Raw genomic sequence first — 18,568 nt, forward strand, 5'->3', positions numbered from 1 at the left:
CCTATAGTTTTTGCCATGGATGTCTTAAAGCTTCTGATCAGTCTTTCATAAAATCCTCCCCACCATGGAGCTAACTCTACAATAAACTTCCATTTTATTTTCAGGTTACTGGTATACTGTTGAACCCTTTCATCTTCCATCTTTAATATCTTGTTCATCTCTTTCTCAGATTTCTTGAATGCTCTTGCATTATCAATGTAAATAGTTGTACACAATCCTCTTCTAGCTACGAATCTTCGGAATGCTTGTATAAACGCTTCTGATGACACCCTCTTTACCAACTCCAGTTGTATGGCTCTTGTTACTGCACACGTAAATATCACAACGTAAAACTTTGTAACTTTTTCGCCTTTCTCCTCTCGAGCATTTAGCGGTCCAGCAAAGTCTATACCAACTGTGTCGAATGGCCTCGTCTGTGTTATCCTGTCAGCTGGTAGTAGTGGAATTTCTTGTGCTATTGGTCTAGAATTGAATCTCCTACATGTGATGCATTTCTTTATCACATATTTCACCATCTGTCGGGCACGCAGAATCCAAAACTTCGTTCTTAGATGTGTCAATGTTGCCGCAACGCCACCGTGCATTGTTACTTGATGCGCGTTCAGAACTAGGAGTTCTGAAAAGTGACTTTCTCTTGGTAAAATAATAGGATGCTTCTTATCAAAGCTCAAATCACTCCACTGAAGCCTCCCTTTTACTCTTGGGACACCTTGATTATCTTCGAAGATGTTCGTGCTGTACAGATTCATGTTGTCATATATTCGTGTCACTGCATTTTGTAGCGTTTTCTGCTCCTGCTTTATTAGCACAAACTCTGCCTTGTCCAATTCTTCTCCTGTCAGCGAACCTGTTTTCCTTTCTTTTCGTCGGTTTCCTATATAACGCATCACCCGCGCGGTAACTCATAACGCTTTCTTGTATGATCCAAATCTGCTCACATCAATTATCTTTTCTTCACTCGTGGTGGTAGTTAAGCATGCCACTGTCTTTTCTTCGTCTTTGTTGTCATCACTGTCCGATTCTTGCGTGATGTAATAATCAGGCCTTTGTTTTTCATTCTTGATCCACGTGGGGCCTTTCCACCATAATTCACTGTCCAGCAAACGTTTCATCTTCATCCCCCTTGCCATGAAATCCGCAGGATTTTCATCACTTTTAACATAACCACATTGACTCTCATTGGACTTGCTCTTAATTTCTGCTGCGCGGTTGCGAACAAACAGATCTTTCGTCTTGTTTGACTTTATCCAGCATAACACAATTTGAGAGTCAGTCCAGAATTTCACACTCTTCAGTTTCCTGATGAAATTCTCAGTTATATGACTGGCCAATCTGACTGATATTGTGGCCGCCAACAACTCCAATCTTGCTAGTGTAATCTTTTTGATTGGAGCGACTCTACCCTTTGCAATGATTAAATTGGCTTCATTGCTTCCATCGGAGTATTTTGTTACAATGTATGCTGCTGCTCCATATGCCGTTGGACTCGCATCGGAGAACACGTGTAGAGTCGATGCTTTCACTTCAGCTTGTCTGTTGTCATAGCATCTGTTAACGGTGAAGTCATCTAAGTGCTGAAGCTCCTTTGACTAGTCCTTCCAAGCTGATCTATGCTGGCTTGGTAACGGGTCATACCATTTCAGTTTATCCATCCAAATTTTTTGCAGCAATATTTTTGCTCTGACTGAAAATGGTGTCAAAAAACCCAAAGGGTCATATAGCTTTGCCGTGTCCTTCAAGACCTGTCTTTTTGAGAGTTGTCTCATGTCCTTGTCATTTTGCCATGTAGTGTCGGGAAAGCTCAACATGTCATCTACGAAATTCCATTTCAGTCCCAAAATCTTGATTTGTCCCTCTTTTCTTATCCCTCGATCCAGATCCTCTCCTTCTTCATCAAAGAGTTTTCTAATCTCGGCGTCATTTGAAATCTATTTTCTTAAATTCATTTCCGCATAGCGAAAAATATCTCGCGCTTCTTTGTATATCTTTGTCGATGTCGAGTATTCGTCGGCTCCTAGTAAAACGTCATCGACGTAGATTCCTTTCCGGAGTTGCGCCACAACTGCAAGATATTTTTCTTCGAATTTATCCAAATGTCGATGAATCGTGGCTGCTAGAAGGAAGCTACTTGGTGTAGTTCTGAAAGTAACCCTCGTCATCCTCCATGTTTTTATCTTCGGGGTTGGCATATCTTCGCTGGGTATTCTTTCCCACCACATGAATCGCAGTGCGTCTCGGTCATTTTCATGTATCTTGATCTGCAAGAATGCTTTTTCCACGTCGGCTGACATAGCGATCTTGTGATGTCGAAAGTTCATCAGCAAGCTTGTGATGTCGGGGTTTAGGTTTGGCCCCTTTTCCAAGTTGTCATTTAAGGATTCACCTGGATTCTGGCTTGACGATGCGTCAAAGACGATCCGTATTTTCGTCGTTGTTCGGTCCTTCTTAATTACTGCTTGATGCGGCATGTAGTATACAAATTTGTTCTGTATATCGGATCCAGCATCTTCTTCGACGTTTTCTGCTATTTCTTGCTCAAAGTACTCTCGAATAGCTTTGTCATAGGCTAGGAGTTCATCTTTATCCTTGCATAATTTTTTGGTCACCTGGATAAGCCTCTTCTCTGCAATGGTGTTGTTGTCATCCAATGTCACGTTTTCCTTCCATAGTAGCCGCACTTGGTATCTTCCTGCCTTGAATTCCATTGTTTGTCGGACGTAGTCTAGCACATGTTCATCGTTCATCTTTGTTGCTGGTTTCTCCTTGATGCCCATGTTTTCCAAATCCCAGAATCTCTGCAGTTCGTCCACAGTCGTGTCCGACTTGGCACTGACCTTGAGTACCATAACCGTCGATGATTTCATCGGCACACAATGAAGTCCTACAGGACCTTGGACTGTCCATCCCAATATTGTTTCTATTGCCATTACTTTTGGATGAATCTCGCAAATGCGACCAGTGACGACAGTCCAGTAATAATCTGCTCCAATTAATATAGAAGTTTCCATATTTTTTCTTTGTCCATCTTCTGGTTGTCATCAGCCAAACGAATTCCCATCGTTCTTGCTCTTTCGTGTATTGTCAACGGTGGCGATGGTAGAACGTCACAGGATATAACTTCTATCTCCAGTGCCTCAATCGTGACTGGCTTCGAGATGGGATCCTTCCTCACGCTGACCTCGACGACTTTCATGTCTAGTTCCATCTCTCCTCCTCCAAATGATCCTACATTAATCCTTTCGGATCTTTTTACCTTGCACGCTAGTTTTCTTGACAATCTTTTGAGGATGAATGTCCTCTGACTCCCGTTGTCCAGCAGAATCCGTGCGTAGCACCCGCTGTCTTCTCCCTTCGTCCACGAAAAGGCTGTCTGCAGTAGTATGCACTTGTGCTTAGGCACTTGCTCAACATCATTACCGCTTTGCTGCTGTGCTGACTTTTCTGCAGGCGTACGTGGTCGACACATGGATGTCGCGTGCCTTCCCTTGCATGTTTTGCAGCGTACATTAGCGCGGCATATCTTCGCCGTGTGGTGAGGTCTGGTGCATCTGAAGCACCTTCGTTCCCATTGCAAGGCTTCTTTCTTGTGTTGCATACTAATGCTTCTTCTGCAATCTTCCGTCTAGTGTCCAGTCATCTCACAGAAGATGCATTTTTTCATCGAGGTGCTTTGAAGCGCAGATGTTCTAGTCCGCCTCATATTGTGCGGTGACTGGGTAACGTCGTATTTTTTCTCTCGAGTTTCTTCTCTGCTGCGTATATATATGTTTAAAAACTCCATAATTTCTTTCAAACTGCTCGTGATGTCTCTTGAGGCTGAGTCCGATTCCGTAGTTGCTGGTCTGTTGTCACCTTTCTTTAACTCCTTCATCTTCATCTCAATCCTCATATCCACCGGTAGCGCAGATTTTACAACAGGAGCTATCACTGTGGCGTAACTACCCATTTCCACTCCTAATGACTGCAATGCTCGTGTGTTCACTTGCAACTTTTGGAAGAGTTTCTTCAACCCATCTACATCTTTAGGACTCTTCACTGCTTCCAAATTTGCAAGCTCTTTTATGTAGGTCTCTTTTGAATTATCTTCTCGTCCAAAGGTTTCTTTCAAAAGAGCGACTGCATGCTCGTAATTCTGATCAGAAAACTGCAAACCTTCTATGAGGGACGCAGCCTCCCCGCTCAGAGACGCCAGAAGGTAATTAATTTTTTGATTCTTCGGCATGTTCACTCTGTTATGTACCGATGTCTCGAACTGATGCCAAAACCTTGGCCATGCTGTTTTTTCCCCATCAAACTTGATCATCTCAAGATGTGGCAACTTCACAAGCTCTTGCGTCTCCGAGATTTGGTTAGTACCTTGCACTGAACTCGCCTGTTCTGTGACTATTCTCGTAGTCAGTTGCGTCGCTTGTTCTAACTCGCGTAATCGCTCCTCTATTTTTGTCGTTGCAGCGACGATCTTCATCTCATAATGTAAAACTCTTTCAAATTCCTCCTCCACGTCGTCTTCTTCAATGAACGGTTCAATCTGTTCGTTAACTTGTCTTAACGTCTGTGACACGCTCTTCATCTGGTTCAGAAGCATCATAAGTTGCGCTCGATCGGCGTCTTCTTCTATCTTCTTATCGATTTCGCTCGTAAGCGTCGTCACATTTGCTCGAAGCGTCTTCTGCTTCTTCGATAGGACCTCTTTATTCATGCTTAAAACGTGTTGAAAGAGCTCTTGCCTGTTTATGTGCGTCGCCAACAGTCGTCGGTTGTGGTCCTTCTCTCGACGGTTCGTCCTTGAGTCAGGCGCCGCTGCTTCGTTCTTCAACCCGTTGTTGCGAATGGGGTTGAAGTCTGTGCGTCTGTCTTCAGATCCTCCTGGTCACGGCACCATGTTTCAGAAGGACCAGAGAGACCGCAGAACCGATACGTCTTCGGTTTATTGTTGACAGAACAGAAAAAAAAAAATATGCAGAGCGTGACCCTGGCTACTTCTTCTTCCTCGCCTCCGAGCTCCATCTTCAATCTGTTTTCTACAATCACCATGCATCTCGTGAAGATGAAAGCCCAGCCCGCACATACGTGTGTGGGGCTTTTTAATGCATGAGGACGCAATATTTGCAGTGACAACTAGAATATTTCGCAGTGATAACTCGCAACGCTTGCAGTGATGAGGCAACGCTTGCGGTGATAACTCGCCAATGGAAAATTTAATGTGTAAATTTCAGTGCTCTTGAGAAGTTCTCGGACAAAATGTGATCCTGAGATCATAAAGTGGAGAGCTATAACTAACATTGATTGTGTACTATGGTGGAAGCAGGGTGTCTACCAACCTGGAAAACCTGGAAAAGTCAGGGAATTTCTGAAAAACCTGGCCAGGTCATGGAAACTGACAGCAGTTCTGTGTGACTGTCACAAAAATAAGCATTATTATTGATCAAAGCTTAAAAAGTTTCTCTCTCAGCTGCAACTACAGTGAGCTGCTAGAAGGCTTGTGGAAAAAAAAAAGACAGTGCATAACTTTTGCTTCTTGGTGTTAACGCGAAAGGATACACTGACCCGTAAAACACAGTTTACTTACATTTCGGCACCCGATATGGGAGGGAGCCTTGTTTACAATAAAAGCCATAAGAAAGGCACAGTGTTCTTAAGTATGCCTAAATACGTGACATAAGCAGCGAGAGTACATTGTCAGAAGCGTCCCATCACTCCTGTTCAGCGTATGTGCAGTCGTCTGTATCTGGATTCCAGGTGCAGGCATGATACAAGCTTCTTTCAAATGCAGAGCATTTTACAGTTGCACCTACTCGCAAATCCGGCGTCGGTGGAGGTGTCTACACCCCTATTGCGCATACTCGTGTCTTGTGGCAACTGTCGCTCCCCCACTCTCTCGCCTCGCAAGGCCGACGCAGGCAGCGTCTGCTAGTGAAAACCGACTGCTTGCGCTGCACATCCGTTCACTGACCACCCGTAAACGTAGGCACTGCATCGGGCATTCGGAATCAAGTCAAGGGCGTCTTTACTTGGCTTTTTCCTGACTTTACGCTTTGCTTAACACAAATAGATCCAATGGAAGCAACAGTACCTTCAGCCAGTAGTGGGGCAAGTGTCCCACCACTCGTTGAAAGGAATGCTTCTCCTTTATTCAATAAATACAAATAATAAAGACAAAGTAACAATTAAGCATTCGCAAACCTTACCCAATCACGTAACATTCACGCAATACCCCTACCACTCCGTGGCACATGTACTTGAGTCCCCCCCCCCCACCCTGTGGGAAAATGCAGGCTTTTTCATTGTCCTGAACACGGGATTTTTACTAGTCTATTGGTGGTCCGTAGATTCCGCGTGTACAGCGAGGGCAGTCGAGGCCACACGTCGTTTCGTGGCGTCATATTTGTGTGGTTTAACTTTTACCAGCTTCACCGATGTATTGGTTGTCACAATTGTGGCACGCCTATGGCATAAACAAGACTTACGGAATTTCTGCTCAGCAACTTGTCCTTCACATTGACTAAAGCATTCCTTAGCTTCCATGTTGGTACATTCACTATTTTGATGTCTGTTGCTTCTACATATCACACATCATATTTGACTTTTGAACCACAACTTTACTCATGTCTGTGACTTTATGCATATTTGTCTACGCACGATTTCATCTTGGCTTGAAGGCCGTCTGGTTTGTCTAGGCTAGAACTGCCTGCCATCAGCAGAAGCTTGCTGGGTTGCTCATGGTATTTTTAATAAATCAAATATAATAATTAATTTTAACAATTATTATTATTATTATTGTTGTTGTTGTTGCAACAGAAAATATCCTCAGCTACACACTTATTACTGGTAGTCATGTTGCAAGGGTAGCACTTGGTAACTTCAGCTAAATTTTTCATTTCAGTTTCATGAGATTGTGTAAATAAATCTGCAATTATTTTTCAGCGTCACGTCCACAGCAGAGTACGTAAATCATGGTATCGTGCCGACATTCATGATTCATCTGTGGAATCAAGGAAGCTGTTGCAACTTGATAGATTCATTCTTGCCACCACATATTCAAATGTCGGCACTTTAAACAATGTCCCCAGCTTTCATTGCACTTCAAGTATCAGAGCCCAGTGACATAAAATACAGACATGCATGTGCTCAGCAGAAAAAGAAGAAAAAAAGAAAGAAAATTTTGTGGTACAGCTCTATCCTTGCAATGTTCTCGTTACTCATCAAGGCATGGTACACAGAATACGTGAGTAGTAATTTATTTTTATTTTTTGCTGAAAAGAATATTTTAGTGGTGGGAAAATTGGGTGGCGATGCAAATCAATAGTAAATGCAACAATCCAGGTCGAATCAGATCAGAATTAGAGAATTCAATCCACATCTTAAATAGTTGAGTCAGTAAATACAGCAGTTCAGGTCATTCTAATTCAATCCAATCCGCATCCTAAGTGTCGTAGGCTACAGCCATTATAGTAAAATAGATTATACTCCAGTGGCAGATCCGGCCAGGCTCCTGCGTCCTTATTTTACACGGATGCCACAAGATGGCACCGCTTCTATGTTTCCTAGCAGCTTTGACTGCGATGTCTGACTGTCGTAGGCTCCTTCAAACTTTCATCTGCGGTTATTTTAACTTGTGTGGTTGCTTCCTGGTTCTTCCGAACATTGAACAGCTGACTTGCTCACTGCCTGGTTCAGGGGATTTATTTTGGCCAGATATACATGTTTTTTTTTTCATATTTACTGTACGTGCTCAGAATATTCTTAGTACGTCTGGTAAATATGTTTACTTATATGGAGCGCCTGGCTTTTTTTTTTCCACTCGAGAGTTTGTTTACATTGCACAGATTTTTCCATGCAAACGTAATGGTCATGGAATTTGCTTTTAATCATCATGGAAAACCTGGAAAAGTCGGGGAATTTAGAAGTATCAAATTGGTAGACACCCTGGGAAGGGCATGAATAAGTACGACATTGGTCCTGATGTAGAACAGTGAAGCAAGTAGTGCTCCACTATGGCTGTATATGCCTTAGCCACCTCACGTTTTTATGCTTCAGGCCATGGTGGGGATGGATTTCTCAAGTTTCAGGATTCTGAAGAAGTCACAAATGTTGAGCTGGCGGATGCATTTGAGCAGATGTGGCAGAAACGGAGGTGGGTAATTATTATGCAAGTATTGAGCATTGATGTATTGATTATTGAGCTTGTGTGCTTGCTGCTAAAAAAAACCAGCTGTTTTAGTGTTATAGAGAAGTTTCATTGCATGGCACGAATTCCACAGTAGTATGACATTCATGGTGTGAACGGCAGTATTGGATATAGTTGCAAATCAGCAGACTGGATTGTCCAGCAGCATTTCATTGTGCAAATAGTAATAGTATACCCCTGCATTTTGGATATGATGTCTGTGTGTCTAGACCCCACTGGCTGCATATATGAAGATGTGCTCTCAGATACTATTAACAGTGAAAATAAAAGCTAAAGTGAGAAGTACTAAATAAGACATTGATAAAATGATAAAATTCTGCTTTGGGTTTTCCATTGTCTTGCACCGTTTCATCTTGCACCTCATTCTTTTATTGCTAAGTCGCACAATGCCAAAATGCAGATGTCCTTGCTTCACAGCGCATGTCGAGTGTACACCATGTTAGGTCCCAGAACTGCAAAAACAATTTCAAGAAGCGTATATATGGTCTGGTAAAATCGTGCGTAGTCTAGGAAGCCACATTTGTATAGCACTGCAGGTTACTGCGCAAGCCACAGGCAATGTCAACGTATAAAGAATATTTCTTTCATGCAGTCTTCGTGTGCATGCATGGTATTATTATTGCTTTAGTAAATTGGCACATGATGTTAGTGTTGTGGGTTGGTGGTGGTTTTTAATAGATGGTTTCCTGTACTCTGTCTTGTAGGCTGAGAGCTAAGTGAAAACGAAAGCAGGATTCATCCAGTCAGAAACATGAACACACGCATGTCTCCATAGCCTAGTAGTATCTGCTTTTGAAAGCACACAGGGTAGTTTGGAGCTGTTTGCTGACAGCAAACTACTTTGTCTTGACCAATGAAACCCAAAAACAAAAATGCAGTGAAAGGTTGCGTGATGTCTTGGCTGTAACAGCCACAATTTGATAATTGATGGGTCCATGCCATCAGAGGAATGCAAAAGCATTTACGTATCATGCTTTACGTACACATTTCAAAAAGCTTATCCAGAGCCCTCCGCTATGCCATCTCTTCGAAAATGCTGTGCAATATCAATATATTACCCCCGTCTCAAACCTTATCTACCTGAAAAATTTATGATGAAAAAATATTTTTGGCCACTGTGTACATCCCACAAAGTGCTGAGCCAGTGCTATATAGGTACACATGTGAATAATCAGTCAGACAAGCAGGTGTTTTTCGATTTAGTTTTGCAAGAACATTAATACAATGAGCCTTGCAGTTTTTTTCTTGCCTAGGCACTAAAGTAGGGAGCTTGGTTTACCCTCCTGCGGAATAAAACATGCTACTCTAAGTTATTGTGAAGTCTGACATTATCTGTAAAAAGAAAAAAGATAAATAAGAAGGGCTAAAGAGCTAGCATAAAAAGGACGCAGTAGGGACCTTTGTTTTGACAAGGCCTTGTTAAGATGAGGCTATCAGACTACATTACGTGCTTAAGTAGCTGTACAACAAAATATGCACAGTTTTCATAAAGGTTATTTTCTTAACTATTAAGTGTTATATGAAATTACATGTGTCAGGCTTAAAGTCTTAGCTGCACTGCTGTGAATTTGAGAGACTGAGTATGAACTTCCTCATCTGAAACCATTCCTTCTTGCTAAAAACTCATTCGTCTAAATATTGTCAAGTATGTGTATTCATTTTTTAAAGGTGTTGCGATAAGAAATTGGAGCTGCCTGGTTGTAATTTTTATTGTTTTAATAAGAATTGGGCATGCTGATTTTAAAATATTTTTCGCAAATGATTTAATCTATAATGAATAATGCCTACTCGAAACCTGCACTCCTAAAGTGACAGTGTGCTCTGCTGGCCTCCATTGGCACTAATCTGTGATGTCATCTTAAAACATTTGAAATTGTGAACATACCTTAACCTTCGTTTCCTCTAAATAAATGTATATGAAAGCTAGGAAGTAAAAGAATACGGCCATTTTAGAGCTCACGGTACTGCTAAAAGCCCAGAAGCTAACTTGCCTTAAATGTGACCTCTGAACGTGCTGCCCAATTTGCCTGTTCTCTGCCCCTTTTTGGTACAGTGGACAGTGCCTCCAGCGCCATCTTCCTTGTAAACATGCAGAGCTCTTTCAGCTGCCTCTGAGAGCTGCCAATGTAATGTGACTAAGCGGCATGGCGGCAAGCGCTGTTTTGCAGTGCCTCTTCATAACTTGTGGCTGGAGGCAAGGCATTTATGATTGGTTCAAGGCAGAGGCTCTCTATGGAAAAAAAAAAATGTTCCAGGCATGTGAGTTAATGTTATAATTAACGACGCTGCTGCTCGGCATAATCTGCTACTTTGGAGTTGCAAGGTTTGTGTCTACAGTCAAAGTATTATGATTCTGTGAACCTTTTTCAACTATGCCTCAACAGACCTTGCTGCGCAGCCATGTTTTGCTGCCAACAGAAAATGTTCATTCGCTGAACAAAATGATGTGCGCTGTAGAGTTGAGGGAAACGAACATTGTGCCACTGCACACTCTTTTATTCTAGTTATACATGTGGCTTGAAAATGGCCATTAAAAGTAAAGCACTTGATTTATTCAATTAATTTGGTAATATGTGCACATTTGTTTGATTGCAGGTACCATGAGATTTTCTTCATGATTGACACATGCCAGGCAGAGTCCATGTTTAAGCGTTTTTATTCGCCCAATATTCTTGCTGTGGCCAGCAGCAAGATTGGTGAAGACTCGCTCTCGGTGAGCTTACTTGATAGTGCGTGTACTGTCTTGTGCTAATACATAGTGTATATATTCAATGAAGATCTCGCTTTGAGATGATCGATGGATAAAAGAACATTATTAATGTCCAATAGGTTGCGCTAGTGTCCTAGCCCAAAGCGGGCTGCTCCCACATTGGGACCGAAAGACCTAGTCTTTCAGGCGCTTCGCGGGCCTGTTGAACAGCCCATAATTGTCCCTCCAATGTAGGACTGCATAAAAATGTATTCCTTCGTCCCATCCTTGTGGCCAGTGTCATGATCTGTCCCGAAGACCATTGACGAGAGGAAGGGCCGAGGTGCCACTCTCTGACAAGGACGACACCACACGCATGGTGGAGTAACAGCTACTGACTGTTGAGCAGCACTCGTCAGTGTTTATTTTTCAAGCACGACCAAGGTTGCCTGCCGAACTTGGCGATATAATGAAAATAGGCTAGGCAGGGCGCCACACGCTCATTACACCCCTCACCCCCAGTTATTACACACACAAAAAAAATTACAAGTCCCAGCCGTTTCAGCGTTGCTTTAGGTTGGCAAAAATCTGTGTGGTGCTCTTTGTCGTCGGCTGCTCCGCCTGGGTACAGGTGTTGAGGGACTAGGTGCGGTAGCACTAGGTGCTGCCTGAGCCACTCTCGGTTCCTCCCGAGATTCTGCCGTAGTTGACAGGGGTGGCACTGAACTTGCCGGTGGCCCAACTAGTGGCGCACAACTGCAGGGGCCTATTCCTTACGAAACGGTTGTCTCACTGGCCGCAAGTGGTGCTGCCGCAGATGAAAGTCCGGTCCTACGGTTAGCCCTCACATGGTCAGCATGTCGGTGACATGTAGTTCCATCCTGCATTCGTACGAGCAGGGAGAAAGAGCTTGCAGGCGAGACCACTTGTCCAGCAGACCAGGGTGGGCCAGAACGGAAATTCCTGGCGAATATTGGCATTCCGGGCTTGGGCAATAGCCCAGTATGGCACCCTTTGTCAGCAGTCAGCTTCTGTTTCAGCTGTTCGAGGAGCGCCGTGGACCGGAGGTCTGGGTGCAGAATGTCTAACGGTGTCTTCACCATCCGCCCAAGCAAACACTCGCAGGAGGCACGGCTGTTGACTTTATGAGGTGTGGTCCGATACCGAAAGAGTATGCGGGTGACCTGCGTACAGAAATTCCCCACCTGGCTCTTCTTAAGTTTATCCTTAATCGTCTGCATCAGCCGCTCTGCTGCACCATTTAAAGCAGGGTAATACGGAGGAACCATCATTCGGCGGATTCCGTTCTTTGTCAGCCAGGCCAGATACTGTGCGCTAGGGAAAGCGGGCCCTTTGTCGGAGACTATGATGTCCGGCAGCCCCTGGGCTGCAAGGATCTGCCGAAGTGCTGCAATGGTCGCACCTGCTGACAGAGTGGTGACAGGTATAACCCCCACCCACTTTGAGAATGCTTCAACCACCACCAGGAAGTTGTGATCTTTGAAGGGGCCACCAAAATCCATGTGAAGGCAGGACCAGGGCCTCTGGGGGAATGGCCATGGGGTGATCTTCACATGACCCGCTGATGTTCTTGGCAAACTTGGCAGCTCCGCATCATGTGAGCAATGTCCTGGTCCAGTCCAGGCCACCAAACAAGGGACCGGGCCACCATTTTTGTCTTTTCCACGCCAGGTTGCCCCGCGTGCAGCAACTGCAGGACCCTGAACCAGAGACTTTGTGGGATCACCACCCTGGAACCCCAAAGTAGGCAGCCTTGCTCCAGGCTCGGCTCAGCTGCCTTGTGGCTGTAGGGCTGTTGCACCAATTCCTCCCCTCGGCATACTGCCTTCACCACCTGGAACAGGGCCGGGTCCCGACTGGTCGCCTGCGACACAGCAGATTTGGAGATTACCTCGGGGTACGCATGCTCCAGCACGAGCATTTAAGCTGGCTCTGGAACAGCTGCAGGCACCTCTGGCAGCGGCAACTGGCTCAGGGCATCAGCAGGCCCCAGGTCTTTTCCCGGACGGTACGTCAACTGGAGCTGTAGGTTGCCAGCTTCAAGGCCCATCATACCACTCGAGGTGATGCCTGCACGAGGACCGCCTTGACTGGCCCCAGTAGCCCCAGCAGTGGTTTGTGGTCCGTGACTGCCTCGAACTTTCGGCCCCACAGGTACTGGTGAAAATGCTCGACCCCAAACATGAGGGTGAGGCCTTCCTTATCCAGCTGGCTGTAACGCTGCTCTGCTATGTGAAGACGGCGAGAAGCAAACCACACCGGGCATTCTTGGCCATCCTTGTCGTCTTTGTGGGCTAGGACTGCTCCTACAATGTATGGTGATGCGTCTACAGTAAGAACAACAGGCTTGGCTGGATCGAAGTGCACCAGCGCCGGTGCCTTGGTGATTAGCTGTTTACTGTGCTCAAAGGCCATGTCCTGCTCCTTCTTCAACACCCAATGCTGGCCATCTCGAAGCAGAATGTGTAGTGGCTGCAGATGTGCAGACAGGTTGGGCAGGAACCTGCTGTAAAGATTGATGAGGCCAAGGTAGCTTTGCAGTTCTTTTTTGTTTCGGGGCTTTGGCGCCTACAGAACAGCTTCAACTTCGTGGGGGGTCGGAGTCAGGCCGGTCTGGGAGATGACGTATCCCAGGTATTCTACACTAGAAACCAGAAACATGCACTTTTCCTGCTTGAGCTTGAGACCAGCATTCTGAAGTCTGGCCAGAACGTGCAGATTCTGCATGTGGTCTCCATCATCAATATCAGTGACGAGGATATCGTCCAAGTACACTGCAATGTGCCTCATGCTCCCGAAGAGGTTGTCCATCTCTCTCTGAAAAATGGCTGCTGCCGAGGCCACGCCGATTGGTAAACGTGTATACTGGAAAAGCCCCGTAGTTGTCGATAATGTGACGTACTGCCGTGAGGCCTCCTGGAGCACCAACTGCTGGCACACATCTTTGAGGTCAAGCTTCGTGAATTTCTGGCCACCAGACAAAGCCGACCAGAGATCTTCAATCCGAGGCAGGGGTAATTTTCTATCGTAGCGACGGGGTTGATCGTAACCTTGAAATCCCTACAGATTCTGACACAACCGTCGGGCTTGGGAACTGGAACGATGGGAGCGGCCCAATCTGCAGTCCTGACTGGTACCAGGATGCCTTCTCGCTGTAACCGTTGGAGCTCCTGGGTGACCCCGTCCTTAAGTGCGAATGGCAGCGGGCGAGGCTCGAAAAACCGAGGCCGGACTCCCTCAGGTACATAGATGACAGCAGTCGTACCTGCGAATGTGCCCACCCCTGGCTTGAACAGTGGCTGGAACTCTGTTAGGAGGCTTAGGATGTCTTGAGGATGTCTTGTACGTCATATAGGGCTGCTTCCTGGCCCTCTGGCAGCTGAATACCCAGTGCGCAAATCCAATTCCTGCCAAGCTGCTTTGGTGATGACCCCGTGGCCAAATGCAGAAGAAGGGTAGCTTCCCTGTTGCCAAAACGAACACTGACCTGGGCCTGGCCTTGGACCTGGGAATGCTCGCCCGAGTAACTTCGCAGCATGCCTGAAGCCTTGACGGCCACTCTGGGGAAGGTCCTTTTGAAAAGTTTGCCAGCCAGCTACTGCTGTGGTCCGCTGTTCTGCTTCCCCGTTCGGCATACTCGTGCAAGGTACCCAGTTTTTCCGCATGTGAAGCACTGCGAATGTACCAACTGGCACTGTGAGGGGGAATGGGCTTCACCACAGCGACTGCATCAACGGCCCCTTGCCACCATCTTGTTGACCGCAGCTTTCGTTGACGCCGCACGTGTAATCTCGCTGGCGTCTTTTGTCGCCGCGTCTATTGCCAGTGCTGCTTTCACTACGTCATCCAGCGAGGGGTCGGGAAGTTCTAGGAGACGCGTCTGCATGCCGGGGTTGTTTATGCCGCAGACGAAACGGACCCGTAGCAGCGAGTCCAGCTGGTCCCTGAAAGCGCAGGTACTCGTCGAACCTCGTAGCGCAGCAACAAACTGCCCGAGGCTCTCTCCTTCCCGGCGGCTCCGGTTGTTGAAGTGGAAATGCCCCATTAGCTAGGACGAAGCCGGACTGAAGTGCGAGCGCAGTCGAGTCAGCAGCTCACTGAGAGTCTTGGTATGCGGTGTAGTTGTTTTTAGGAGGTGGAGCAGGAGACTGAAGACTTGGGTTCCGCAACTTGCCAAGAAAATGTCCCGTTGTTTCTTCTCAGGCGTGTTGTTAGCGCGGAAAAACACGTTAACTTGCTCCTCATAGATGGGCCAGGTGGACCAGTCTCCCTCGAACGGCTCTAGCCTTCTGTACAGCGGCATGGCGTCAGATGCGGGGGGCGTTGTTTTGCCGCTCTCGATGGCGTGAGTCGACTCGTTGACTGAACTCGTCGCCAGTGTCACGATCTGTCTCGAAGACCGTGGACGAGAGCGAGGGCCGAGGCGCCGCTCTCTGACAAGGACGACACCACACGCATGGTGGAGTAACAGCTACTGACTGCGAGCAGCGCTCGTGAGTGTTTATTTTCCAAGCACGACCAAGGTTGTCTGCCTCGGTCGTGCCAGGCAAGGTAATAAAGTAAGCAAGCTAATGAAACCAGGCAATGTAATGAAACTAGGTTAGGCAGGGTGCCACATGCTTGTTACAGATGAAAGCATTTATTAATCAAATGCATAGAAAACAGGGAGGGTCCCTATTCCAGGACACCTACGGCAAACTCTGCAATTGCCCAGGCCAGTAGAATGAGCTCCTGACAGACCTAGGGGGCACCGGCTTGAAGGGTGCCTTCCCACTGCTGTGGGGCACAGGTGGACCGAAGGATTGGTGGGAGGGGAGAGAAGTAGGTGGCGGTGCGCTCTACGGTGACAACAAAGGTTGTGGGGATAGCATCACATCCTGGACAGGCATTGGTATAACGAGTCGGGTATATTTTATTCAGAAAAGTAGAGTCTACAGCCTCCTCTTACATGAAGTATTCTGGTGGGAGTTGGTATTGCTGTCGTTGGCGTAATGTTGTGTGACTTCGTGATATGTGAGAAGTGGGGAACTCTGAGAGTTGGGCAACGAGTTAATCAATTTTATAGCTTAGGGCTGTTCAAAAGCAGCATTTTTTCACAGCATATTTTTGATGATATTCCTTCTGCGTAAAACTGACAAAACTTTGGACAGACTTAAGCAACAGCACCATGGCAGAAAGCCACACCATGATGATATGGCATTTGGCCATGAAGCCCATGACTCATACAAAGGTTGCAGTCAACATTGTCACGATGGTGTTTCGCGGACGAAGGGAACAGACTGGATGTTCAGGTTAAACTTTTTAATGGGCCGAACTTGTGGCCACATAAGAGGCAAGTCAGATTAGAACAAGACACTGGCACTGATAGCGGTGAACAGGGCGTCGGTCGTCTATGAACTGACAAGCGGCATAGCGCGTCGCCATTCATACAAGTGCCGTCGAATATTTCAGTCTTATTACTAGCCGTTGCGCAAGCTCTGGAATAATCTTGCGCATTTGTGTATTGCGCGCAATCTCAACAGAACAATCTACAATGATCATGTACCTTCTCGATCAATGAGGTGCAGTTTGCACTGAGCATTCCTGACAGGCTTTGGGGGAGAAAACCAAATGAAGCAAAAGTAAAAATAAGAAACACGCGTGGAAATATGATATCTTTAGCCATGTGGCTGAATATATTGCCCTGCCTGCGACAGTGGTACAAGTTGTGGACAGCTGTAGACAACTTGGAAAATAGAATCTCGTACCCTTGAAGGGATACTGAAAGAGTTTCTTAAAGTTCTGTCAGTGTTTATGCGAGAGCATCATAATCATTTGCACCACTAATTTAACGACACACCATGTGCCAAGGCCGCTACGAACAATTATATATTACCCTCCATCTCAACCCTGCTGTGTCTTCTCAACTCGTAGACACACTGGCATTGCTGGCTATCGCAAAGCTCTTATGAGTGCATTTGACAATCAGAGCTTCACCCAATCTAGATAGATTTCCGAGATTGCACACAGGCACACCGTCTGACAATAGAGACGAAAATCACAGAGTGGTTGATATCTCTGCTCCGACAGGTGCTGCCACTCTACCAGGCGATCTTACCTCCATGCATGCCGCAGTGAATCGGATCAGCAGCCTGGGTGACGTCGCGCAACTAGAAGCTGTCGTACTATGAATGGGCGGTTTAGAACACGTGTGACTGAGCTGTAGGGATCTGCAGCGATTTGCCGCTTTATATTATTCAGCGCCCCATGACCCGCCTTTCTTCAGTTGGTGATGACCTGTATGAATACGCACAGAATCGCTGATTCTCGGGATACAGTAGGCATGCATGCAGATAAGTTTTTATAGGCCTATCTCGCCTCTGCCTTTGTGTCATATGATGGTAAAATTTCTTTACAGTGTAAGGTGGTATGTACCGGGTCATATGTTGCTTCTTTATTGTGTAACATTTTATTGCGATTGCAATTATGTGGACACTCTCAGCTAAATTTTGCCGTCAGCGTCGCCGTCACTCACCCTATATGTATAGGTATCTATATGTGTGAAAACACAAGAAAGAAAAATAATTCAGAAAAAGACTCCAATGTGTGGAATCGAATGTGGGACCTATGAATCGTGAGTGCGAGGCGTGAATCATTGAGTCATGAAGGAGCTCCTCCTTCAACGTTCAAATGGCAAGCTATTTATATCCGCCACTTACCACTAGTGATGGGCATCTGAGGGCATCACCAGCAAGATGGCGCAAAAGCGCCCATCGCCACACCGTCACGATGCGGCGGCGCGCACTCTCATCTCCCACGCGTACATTGCCCCGCAGAGAGGGAGCAAGGTGGACGCTAACGTGCGCGCTTATCTCGTGGTGGGGCAATCGTACGTCTTGGCTGGCCTTAGGCTTTCACCGGAACGATTCTGTTGTAGTTACCGGGTGCACTAAGGTCACTGCGATCGTTGCAGTCTCCGTTCGCGAAAAGAGTGCGCTTTTGAGACACAGCGAATTAACAACTGAGATGCTTACTCACGTTCATCTGTACCTGTGAGTACATTTTGTGTGTCATTTGTGTGTGAGAAACTTGGGGCACGTTTTGATCTGCTTGCCATTTTGCGCATGACTTTCCAATTTGTTGCTATCGCGTTAATTGCTTTGCTTTTGCAGCAAAGCTGTCACTTTTTTTCTTTCTCAGGTTGACATAACACTGGAACAAATTTTGAGTAGTGAACAGGTTTTAAAAGTTCCTAACTACGTCGATGATTTTGTAATTCTGCTCACAAAACAGAAGAATTCAAACAACCATCTAATAGATAATGTTTTAAACGCCTTTTGGCAGATTGGCTTGGCTTATGCTTCATGCATGAGTTGCCTGACGATGGAATCCTGCAGTTTTTAGATATGAAAGCAAAGTCCATCAGTACTTTTAATGGTCATGAAGCTACGCTGTAACTCTATGGGAGAGCTTTGTGCACAGCAAGCGGAAGCCGTGGGGCGGTGCTGCGTTCCCGCTGGGGGCATCAGGGAGACTGAGGCCGCTACCATAGCTTGTCACCACGCGTTTTTAATCGCATGTTTGGTGGTGTGCGCATTGTGCCTGATCGAAAAGAATGCCACATGCATGTGACGTACATGAATATCGATCCAGTTACAAAGGGAAATGACGAAAAAGTGCCTATGTTCTCG

The 18,568-nt window shown here is 46.0% G+C and overlaps 1 protein-coding gene across 2 annotated transcripts in view; it reads left to right on the forward strand.

Moving 5' to 3' along the window:
* LOC119161324 (GPI-anchor transamidase) overlaps positions 1-18,568 on the forward strand; it is a 38,153-nt gene that overhangs the window by 11,674 nt on the left and 7,911 nt on the right. For both annotated transcript variants that reach the window (XM_075879490.1, XM_037413735.2), the window contains exons 5-6: positions 8,038-8,134; positions 10,784-10,901. In XM_075879490.1, coding sequence (XP_075735605.1) covers positions 8,038-8,134; positions 10,784-10,901 — 215 coding nt within the window. The remainder of the gene's footprint in view (positions 1-8,037; positions 8,135-10,783; positions 10,902-18,568) is intronic.

The sequence above is a fragment of the Rhipicephalus microplus genome, chromosome X (assembly GCF_043290135.1).
Source record: "Rhipicephalus microplus isolate Deutch F79 chromosome X, USDA_Rmic, whole genome shotgun sequence".
Classification (NCBI taxonomy): Eukaryota; Metazoa; Arthropoda; class Arachnida; order Ixodida; family Ixodidae; genus Rhipicephalus; species Rhipicephalus microplus.